An 11,111-nucleotide genomic window follows, 5' to 3' on the forward strand; every position below is an offset into this window, starting at 1 on the left:
TCTGTAGTCATAAATAAAATCGAGGTTTTATACGATTTTAAATATACACAATGTATTATTTGATCCGCATTATATATGATTTTGATTCGATCTCACTTTCTATGCGACTTGGAACATGGCATGTTATGCGATTTAATGTTTGTTGGGAACGTGGTTTTTGACGTAGAACTACGTCTTTCATTAAGGGTGCCAAACCAGAAAATATGTCACGTTTCTATGAAATAAAGTTAACGTTAATCATTATTTTTGCCGCGAGCGGATTTAGACGATTCATATACCAAACGAATCGAAAATTCCCTAAGATTCGTTTTTTATGATATAATTCCAATCCCCTGATGTGTACACGGTTTAAATTGATGAAAACTAGAAGCATTTTCATTTTCCCATACATTTGTTCGGCTCATTTGTGAGCTTCCCAACCAGTGCCGTCAATAACGAGCAACTTATCGGCGATCAACGAAGGGGAATGATTTAAAGTCTCCGTGAACAAAGAAAAGAAGAAGAAGAACGAAGGGGAATATTTGCCTGGAGCATATCATCATTCTTCGTGAGGACACCGAATGGACAACACCGTTGCTGAGCGAGCTGGACGGCTAAATACGAAGCAATGAACATCGCTTGTTTTTCCTTGTTTCGGGTCATAACATGTCTCTGTTTCGGGTTGAGCTGTGGACGCGACCAAATTACTTACTCGCTGATGACTCTGACATTGCAATCATTACATCGAAGATAAGTGTTGTGTGTTAAATGATATCCGATGTTATTAAAGACGACTTGAACAAAATAACAGCGTAGTTCTACGTCAACAGTGTGGTTGTGTCTTGGGCACAATCTCCTATAATTTTTTTTTCTTGAACAACGAATCATTCATTTTTAAGCACAAATTTAAAAATATTCTGTTATAAAAATAACAAAAAAAGCACTCCAAATCGTCATATGTTCAAAGGTTCAATACTAGCAGAGTTAAGGCAGCGAATGAGGATTGGGAATGGAAATTTTATCGCTATGCTTTTACATGAAACATTAAATCTATTAGCCCAAACGCACAACACAAATAACTGACAATAATTCATTCGTTCCAGCAATGAAACCTCACGAGATCCAGGAGAAGCTAGGCCTGACGCGGATACGCGACCGCAACTGGTACGTCCAGCCCTCGTGTGCGACGACGGGCGACGGTCTGTACGAAGGTTTAACGTGGCTCACATCCAACCACAAGTTATGAGAGTAATTGTTGTGCAACTATGTTTAAAAAATTAAACGTCCCCGAAGTTGTCAGATAGTGAATTTCACGGGACAGTCGTGAGCGAGAAAGAGAGAAAGAGCGAGATAAACAATGAAAAACAAAAACCCTAGCAAAGGAGTGATCGAGTGGAGTGTGATGTTGCCAATCCTATTCCTACGAAAAAAGCACGCATCCCGCGTTCCCCCCGTCATCAATAATTACTAGCTACTATTACTAACTCCTACTATTATGGGTACACTATTATAATTCATTCTATTCGTTTGTACACATTGTCATATAAGAATCAAAAAAACATCTTTTCGCCTCTCTAGGATGGGTAGAGAGGGAATAGGAGAGTAGTCGTTATTGTCGTGATTAATCTGAATGCGTAGAAAGCAAAGGCTCGAACAAAAAAACAAAATGAAAAGATCTTCAATCAGCGAAATGTTATCAGCGCAAGTTCATCAACAGAGAGCTAATAACATTGATAAGAATGTTATGGGCTGGGTACATCAAGGACACTTCTGATATGTGTTAGTAATTCATCATACAATTCATAATCATTATATCGCTTCTGACCACTATTGTTATAGGCGCAACTGATTGAAAGCTGATTGACAGTTATGAATAGAAATTATCCACACGCAAAGAAAGAAGAGAGTTCACCTATTGTTGTTCTACCCCAAATATCCATGCCTGTTCCAGTTCACTACAGCAGATAGTAGCTAATATTTATTATCTTTTAGTGTCAAATATGCGAAGGCACGCAAAGAAATCTCTGCGCAATAAAAAAATACATTTTTCAGAAAATGTTAAATTTGTTCGGCATAACAGATTACCAATAATGATGGACACACCAAAAAAGAATCATCGAGAGATACTGCTGGATAACGGTGATCTTAAGGTTCCGGTCAATCCAAGTTGAAAAAGTAATCGGAGCTTCGAAGCGATAGTGTGTTATGACTGCGGAAATGAAGAGCGAGGAAGTGAAGAACTAATACCGAGTCTATCGAGCGAACAGAGCCCTCACGGGAGATCGATAGGATAGGGTCGAATAAGGGACACTTTTTATTTGTATATATGAGAGAGGATAATTAACCCAATTGATTGCAACCCAAGGCTTGAGAGAATAAACACACGTAATAGTGTGAAATTATATTATTTTTAAGCAATTGCGTGAGTGACGACGTGCGAAATAAATTAGTACGCAAAACAAAAACAAAAAATCGAGAATCATTCAAAAAAGTTGTTGTAAATATTATAAATTGCAAAATAATACAAAAAGAAACAATATTAAGGCCACAACAAACAAATAGGGAATATCAATGAAATGATGAAACCTCCCGTACTATGTTAAGGAAAAAAGGCAAACATCCATAGATATACATGACCTATGAAATAAACACACACACACAATAACAGTAGCAATGAAAGCAGTCTCACACAATTGAACTACAATTACACGGCGCGTTAAGAAAATCGCAAATTAACGAATAAACTATGTGAAAATGAAACAAGACGATTGCATCCATCCCCCCTCAAAGCGTACACGCATGTTTGTGTGCACGTGTGATCGTTTGTTTGTGTGCGTCACAAGCGAGTTCAAATTGCGCTTGATTAGCGTATCGTGTTTTATTGGTATTAAACAGGAGATCAAAAACTTTGTGGCGCCTTATTTATGTTATGAAATCGATTGCCTCACGTTCATACGATCTTTTATTCGTTCGTTTGCGCTCTTGTCATTCATCGTTCAGGTTTATTTCTATTGCTATTTATGTGCGCATACGGAAACCATTTTCCTTATCACTGTCGTGTACTAGTTGTTTATATTATTTCAAATTGAGAAAAGCTTACTATAACCAGAGCGTCGTGGTCTGCCTGGAACGGTTTGCGGAGGTAATGGCAGGAAATGTATAAAAGGAAAGCCAAGAAATCCAAGTGAAGTGAACGCAACAGAACGCAAGAATTGAGACACCGTGAAAAATATATTATAAGGGATATATTTTAGCATTTATAGCGAACAGGAAAAAAACAAGTGAAAACAACAGATTAAATAAAACTAGAAATCTACATCTCAAAGCATGAATTTAGAGGATTTAATTATTTCTGAGAAATGCCATTTATGACTCTGTAAATGACTGACTTGTATAACTGTAAAATGTCAAGAGCTATCTAAACGCCCTAACTGCCCGGTTTCCCTAACACAGCCATTAAAACCAAGTTTCCTTACATTACATGTAGAGATGTCTTCATTTTTCGTTTATTCGATTATCGATTAATCGTGGGGCCATTTTTAAATGTTCGATTCATTCAAATAATTGTCTTTCAGTATTCGATAAACCGAGAGAATATTTATTTCTTGTAATCAAAATGAACAGAGAATTATAATAAAAAAGATTATGATGTCATAATTTCAAAAGTTGCATTAAATATAATTTTTAAATAAACATGGTGCAGAATTATGGTTTTTGAATGAAATGGTATATCAGTATATTGATAAATTTACCATTTCATTATTTTTTGCGGACGATTAGAAAAAGAGCACATCATGAAAATGATGCACAATATATTTTTATTGCACCAGCATACTTTTTTTCTGTTCGAAATTATCTGTTCTTCAAATGTTGTTGAAATAGCAGATTTGTTTGAAAATTTTTGCTTGGTACTTATAACTACTAGTTCAAAAGAAGTATACTTATAGAATAATTGTCCACTAATATGGTATATTTTCCTTGGCACTCTGAATTTGAATACTACCACTTTAGTACGGGAGTTTAAACCCTCTCCTTCAGAGGAAGTAATCGACGACGAGGGATGTTGGAATTCTTACCATAAGAGGACAAAGTTTCATTAAGGGGGTATTCTAGTGTAGAGACACGAGTTTCGGCTGTTTTTTTCGAGCTCCGTAAAAATAAATCGAAAAATATTTTTACTATCTTTTATACCATTATTTGTTCATCTATCTTTTGACAATAAAACAAAAATTGAACGGAGAAAAAATATTCATAACGAGAATAGTTAAGAGCTGATGAAGTAAGGGGGTTAAAAAAAGTTGTGCCATGGCGTACACGATTCCAACCCTCCTGGTTATCTAAAACAAAAAAAATCGAACAGATTCTGAATCAGTAAAGATGCCGCTATCGCATGAACCTCGGATAAGTCAAAAACATCTATTTTGCCAAAATGGTGGCCGTTTGAAAAACAAAATGCAGTTTAAAAAGTTAAAAAATAAAATATTAAAATTTAAAAAATATTTTTAGAGGTTCATGCGATAGAGAGATGCCTGCAGATTGTATCCATATAAATTCGACAAGAATCGGTTCAACAGAACTTGAGATATCGTGTACGCCAGTTTGAAAAAACTAGTTTCGAGCAAAACGCGTTTGAAGTTCATTGTTATGGCCGTAACAGGTTTGATACCGCATCACTAGCAGGATTTTCGAAAAGTCCATTCTAGGGTATATTCTTGAATGCTTAAACTACAGAAATATGAAGGAAAAAAATCGATTTTTTTCAAATTTCTAGACTAGGATACTCCCGTAGGGCTTCGGTTGCTCGAGTAATACGATTTCACTAAAAGTACACGTTCCTGTGAATTGTACATCTTGACGCTAAAAACCATCCGATCAGACTGAACGAGTAGCCGAAAATTATCGTCCCGAAGTGCGGAATGCAGTGTTACCATCGACGGAGCGAAAAAAAATGTTATAAGGAGCTATTCGATTTTTTTGCGTGAACATTTCATCTGAAAGACCCTGTATGATTCATAGAACGATCCTAGCGTATTGAAAGAGATATTTTTGTTTGAATGAATAAATAACCCTTGATGATGAATAATTTAATAAATAATGATCGCATCGCAAATCTAAAGCCAGTTTTGAAAAATTCCAATAAATTCTGTGCAAGGTTGATTCGTTGGTTTGACGAAAAAAAATTATGAAATTTTTTGCATCAATTTTACAATAGTGCCAAAAACTATTTTTTCTTTGTTTCGGTTTAACCCTTTATCGGGTAGTGGCAACTATATTGCCACCAACGATTTTATTTTTTTTCACTTTTTTAGCAATGAATTATCACTTCTAGCCTTATGCGGTGACTAGTTCTGATATCTAGCAACATGCCTGATTTTTCTGAGCGCGAAAGAAAAAATCAAAAACTACTCATTTTGGAGCCATTTTCATGCTAACAACTCCCAATTGACGAATTTACGTTGGATTTTCAACCAGATGGCGCAGCGAGTAAAATGAGGTTGTTTTGTTTTTTTCTGGTATGAAACTCGTTCAAATTTTCTAGAAAAATCAGAATTTATTTTCAAATTACCCGGTTTCACATATTCGTTTTACTCTAAATAGGTTAGAAAATCGCCATTTTACAATGTGGTATATATATTTTGAAAAATGGCTTGGTATAAGCATTATAACTTTAATTATTTTTTTAACCAGGTAAATGATGAGTAGCATTTGTTGCGCTAAAAATACTACAAATCCTTCTCGTATCGACCCTCACATTATCAATGATATCATCCAACTTAATATGATATCGATTTCATCCCCATTGACCACAGTATAAATAACCTGTATCCATTATCAAATTTAAAATTTTCGAAGATTATCAATGACTTTAGTCCAATCGCGTGTTGAAACCATCGTAAATATACAAAGCCCTCACTTTCTTACCATATACTGACGACATTTATTGGTTGAAATGAATCTAAACAGAAATAATATGAAAAATCACGACCGAATCCTGCTTTTCAGTACGTAAAATAAACAAACACGCTCATTTTTGTGGTTTTGAACTCTAATGTAGATGTCGCATAAGCTGATTCAGCTTTGCAGCCGGGTGACGTCTTTAGAGAACCCCCATTGAACTGACAGGAGCCAACATATCGGGTATCCCACTGACATTTTCCCCTTGTTTTCATATGAATTGGGTATCCCACTGACAGTTCTGCTTGAGATTTTGCTAACGATCCTAGCATCAATCATAGCACCCGGGTGCAGCTTTGCGTAAATTCGTCAATTGACGAATTTACGTTGGATTTACAACCAGATGGCGCAGAGAGTAAAATGAGGATGTTTTGTTTTTTTGGTATGAAGTTCGTTCAAATTTTTTAGACAAATCAGAATTTATCTTCAAATTTTGAGCTTTCATGTATACTTTCCACGCTGAAAAGGTTAGAAAATCATCATTTTACAATGTGCTATGTGTATTACGAGGAATGGCTTGTTATAAGTATGGTAACTTCAATTTTTTTTAACTAAGTAAACGATGAATAGGGTGTTTTGCGCTAAAAATACTGCAAATCCTTCTCGTATTGGCCCCTACATAATCAATTTTTTTTCCAAAATATATATTTTTATCAAGGCTCATATGGCGTTAGCCTGACGGGGCCGGAGTTCAATATTTTGACAGTTTTTCTTATTATTTATGTTAGTAATATGTAACCGATTACTCACGGTCGGCTCGAGGTTAGTATTACAAGTGTTCTCGTAATTGGGATGTTGCTGTCTCCAATGCTCTGTACTTGTGCCCGACACGGGATACTTCCTATTGGGATGCAGCTGACCATTAATCAGCAACGCCCCCTAGTATGTACCCCATATCTAGAGTGGTGCGTCTTCTCGACTCGAGGAATCCAGGATAGAATGGTCACTAGCCGGCGCAATCATCAGCTCGTGTAGAGTTGTCATGAGCGGTACAACCTTTGGCTCTTGTTGAATCATCAGTGGACTGCACAACCTTTGGCCCGTGTATCTGTAAAGAGTGTGTGTATGTATTGCCGTGACTAAGTAAAAGTTTATAGATCCGATAGGAGGGATATGAAACAGGGACACAACGAAGGAAACATCATTAAACGTTGACATCGGCGTTTCTGAGGAACAGGTATAGATGAAGCAGAAGAGCAGGATCACGGCTACCTAAGATATCCCGGACGGGGATATCCGATTGTCTGCCTTGTGCTCTCAGTGCTCTAGAGAGCTGAGAGCGAGCAGCATGGAACCGGATATACGACCAGACAACATGCTCGATGTCGTGGTAGCCATCGCCACAATCACAAAGATTGTTGCTGCAAGCCCAATGCGATAGAGATGCGCGTTTAGGTTGTAGTGATTGGACATGAGCCGAGATATCACGCGAATGAAATCACGACCTACATTCAATCCCTTAAACCAAGCACTCGTCGAAACCTTAGGGATAATCGTGTGTAACCAACGACCGAACTCATCTTCACTCCACATGCGCTGCCAACTAACGAGTGTGTCCTGACGAGGAATGTGAAAAAATTCATTATAGGCAATTTGCCTTTCAAAAAGTGTGCCTTCTGAAGCGCCCACCTTAGCTAGCGAGTCCGCTTTCTCATTCCCCGGAATCGAGCAATGAGAGGGAACCCATGCAAAGGTAATCTTGAATAATTTTCGACCAAAACACTCAATAGATGTCTTATTTTTGTTAGGAAATAAGATGAGCGTTTATCAACTTTCATTGAGCGGATTGCCTCTATTGAGCTGAGACTGTCTGAAAAAATAAAATAATGGTCGATGGGCAGTGTTTCAATGATCCCTAGAGCATAGTATATCGCACCCATTTCTGCGACATACACGGAACAAGGATCTTTGAGTTTGAAAGAGGCACTGGAATTTTCATTGAAGATGCCGAAGCCAGTGGACCCGTTTATGTATGAACCGTCAGTAAAGAACATTTTATCAGATCCAACTTTCCCATATTTTTCCGAAAATATCGAAGGAATAACATTGGAGCGTAGGTGATCTGATATTTCATGGATTTTTTTGTCGCATGGACAGATCAAAAATGACAGAGGAATTGCAAAAGTATGGGAAGTAAACTTGGTTGGAGATGCCTGGTGAAGGGTGCACGTCGTGGGTAAGGTACTCATGGTATAAAGACATAAAACTTGACTGAGGAGTCAGTTGTAGTAGATTTTCGAAGTTATCAATCACCAATGGATTCATGATCTTGCAACGGATGAGAAATCTGTAGGATAATTCTGTGAACCGAGGAGTAAGCGGGGGTACTCCTGCCAAAACTTCGAGACTCATCGTATGTGTCGAATGCAAACACCCCATGGCTATACGCAAGCAACGATATTGTATCCTCTCCAGCTTGAGAATGTGAATCCTGGCAGCTGATCGGAAGCAAAAACTGCCATATTCTAACACTGACAATATCGTTGTTTTGTACAACTGAATGAGGTCTCCTGGATGGGCACCCCACCATGTTCCGGTTATTGTTTGGAGAAAATTGATTCTTTGCTGGCATTTCTGTTTCAAATACGCAATGTGTCTCCCCCAGGTACATTTATAATCAAAATATACACCCAGGTATTTGAAAAACATAGAGTGTTGGATCGTTTTGCCGGATAGGTAAAGCTGGAATTGGGCGGGTTCGTGCTTCCTAGAAAAAACGACCATTTCAGTTTTCTCCGTAGAGAATTCGATACCCAGCTTGAGGGCCCACGTGAACAGATTGTTCAGGGTATCTTGCAACGACTTTTGCAGAGCGACGGGATTAGTACCCGTGATGGAAATACCCAGCAAACATTAAATCGTATAACTTTGCACATGATAAGTCACATATAATTTCGTATCAAATCACAATCGCATAAAATATCAATCAAAATATCGATCATATATATCTAAAATCGCATAAAATGCAAAAACACGATTTTCCATGTCATCGATGGATTGAGTGGTAACGTTGTCGTATCAAATCGCATATCAGTCCAAAAAGCATCGCATATCGTTATATACGGCTTTATATGCGTACAAAATATGGCATATACGTATATCGCCTCCACTTTTGTGTGTATATGCTAGTTATCTGCATCATATATCATACAAATGTGTCTTGGTTGTATGTATATCGCCTCCAATTATAGCTATTCATACGACTTAATGTTTGCTGGGTAACTCCATCGTCTGCAAGTTGTCTCAGCGTGCAGTCTCTAGTTAGACAATCATCCATATCATTGACGTAAAAACTGTACAAGAGGGGGCTTAGGCAGGAGCCTTGCGGTAGGCCCATAAAACTGTAACAAGAAGATTTTGAGTTGCCATGAGAGAAATTCATGTGCTTTTCTGACAGTAAATTGTACAGGAAATTATTCAGAATTGGTGAAAGTCCACGATTATGAAGCTTCTCTGAGAGATTTTCCATGGAAACTGAATCAAATGCCCCTTTGATATCGAGGAAAACGTTAGCCATTTGTTCTTTGCGAGCAAATGCGATTTGGATTTCAGAAGATAGCAGCGCGAGACAATAATTCGTCCCTTTACCTCGGCGGAAGCCAAACTGCGTATTTGACAGCAAATTGTTCGTTTCGACCCACTTGTCCAAACGAAGTAGAATCATTTTCTCTAACAATTTGCGAATACAGGATAACCACCCCTTTTCCCCAACGTTAGTTCGGGACTGCACAGAAACCATTCCACTAATCCAGTTTTCCTGAATTTTTTGAAAGCGGATGATTTTGCAAGGTAGACCTTTGAACACTCCCTGTCCCACCAAAGTGATGGAGGACGACGTCGGAAAGTGGTAGCCGGTACACGTTTCTTTTGAGCTTGAATTGCGCTATCGTAAATCAAACTTGATATAAAATTATACTCTTCAAGGGGAGGAAGTTCATGCATCGAAATGATTGCTTCAGATATTAATTCTGCAAATTTTCTCCAGTCAATATTCTTCGTGAGGTCATACGCAATATCGACTGACTCACTAGATTTTGATTCATTGGCGATCGATAAAATTATTGGTAGGTGATCACTACCGTGGGGATCTTGGATTACCTTCCATGTGCAATCCAGGGATAATGAAGAAGAGCAGAGAGATATGTCTAGCATGCTTGCCCGTGCAGGAGGGTTGGCTATCCTATTTGCTTCCCCAGTATTTAAAACTGTCATGTTGAAGTTGTCGCACAGATCATAAATCAACGTGGCACGGTTGTCATCGTAGAGTGACCCCATGCTGTTCCATGGGAGTTGAAGTCACCTAAGATTAACCGCGGCTCCGGCAATGCCTCGATAATATCGAAGAACTGATGGCGGCCTACCGTAGTCCTGGGAGGAATATATATCGAAGCAATGCAGAGTTCTTTGCCATTGATTTGTATCTGGCAAGCGACAACTTCAATGCCTGTAATCGATGGGATAGTGACTCTATAGAAGGAGTGACGTTTTTTGATCCCCAATAGTACGCCACCAAACGAGTCGTTACGATCTAGGCGAATAATGTTGAAATCGTGAAAATTCAGCTCGGCGGCTGAACAAAGCCATGTTTCACAAAGAGAAAATACATCACAGTTAGAACTGTGAACTAAAAATTTAAATTGGTCTAGTTTAGGGATGATGCTTCTGCAATTCCACTGTATGACAGTGGTCAAATCCTTGACCTCTTGCGCTGAATTAGGCATCGAGGGAAATGAACGCTGCTAAAAAGCCACATTTTTCTTTCAAAAATGTTCTCACAACCGGAAGCAAACATAATACTATGCTTTTAAGAGGATCATTTATATTTAAAGCATTTAAAATGTTATCCACAAGGTCTGAAAGCGCAAGCAGGCCACGATACACGATACACGATACTCAATCGCAAAGAGGTCGCAGCGCGTTATTTTGTTCGCTTGGGTCCTGCTTGAGACGACAACTCGTAGTTTGTCTGGCCCCATCCGTGTAATTTCGGTAACGTCAGAAAAATGTTGAGTTAGTTCCTTCGAGATGCGAATGACATTGAGAGGTTTGGATTTTCGTCTAAAGTACACAATGAATGGGCCTTTGGAGCCTTAAGGGTATTCTTTAGGACGAAAATCCTGTTCCTCGTCGATTTCCTCATCTTCGGAACTATCAACTTCGTAAACAGAATTTTCTAC

At 38.3% G+C, this 11,111-nt stretch overlaps 1 protein-coding gene across 8 annotated transcripts in view; it reads left to right on the forward strand.

Moving 5' to 3' along the window:
* Positions 1-3,311, forward strand: part of LOC129768725 (ADP-ribosylation factor 6) — a 56,542-nt gene extending 53,231 nt beyond the window's left edge. For 7 of the 8 annotated variants that reach the window (XM_055770558.1, XM_055770561.1, XM_055770562.1 and 4 more), the window contains one exon: positions 1,083-3,311. In XM_055770558.1, the coding sequence (XP_055626533.1) occupies positions 1,083-1,225 (143 nt within the window). In that variant the 3' untranslated portion in view covers positions 1,226-3,311. The remainder of the gene's footprint in view (positions 1-1,082) is intronic. The other variant, XR_008741717.1, reaches the window with a different exon arrangement.
* The last annotated feature ends 7,800 nt before the right edge of the window (positions 3,312-11,111 follow it).

The sequence above is a fragment of the Toxorhynchites rutilus genome, chromosome 2 (genome assembly GCF_029784135.1).
Source record: "Toxorhynchites rutilus septentrionalis strain SRP chromosome 2, ASM2978413v1, whole genome shotgun sequence".
Classification (NCBI taxonomy): domain Eukaryota; kingdom Metazoa; phylum Arthropoda; class Insecta; order Diptera; family Culicidae; genus Toxorhynchites; species Toxorhynchites rutilus.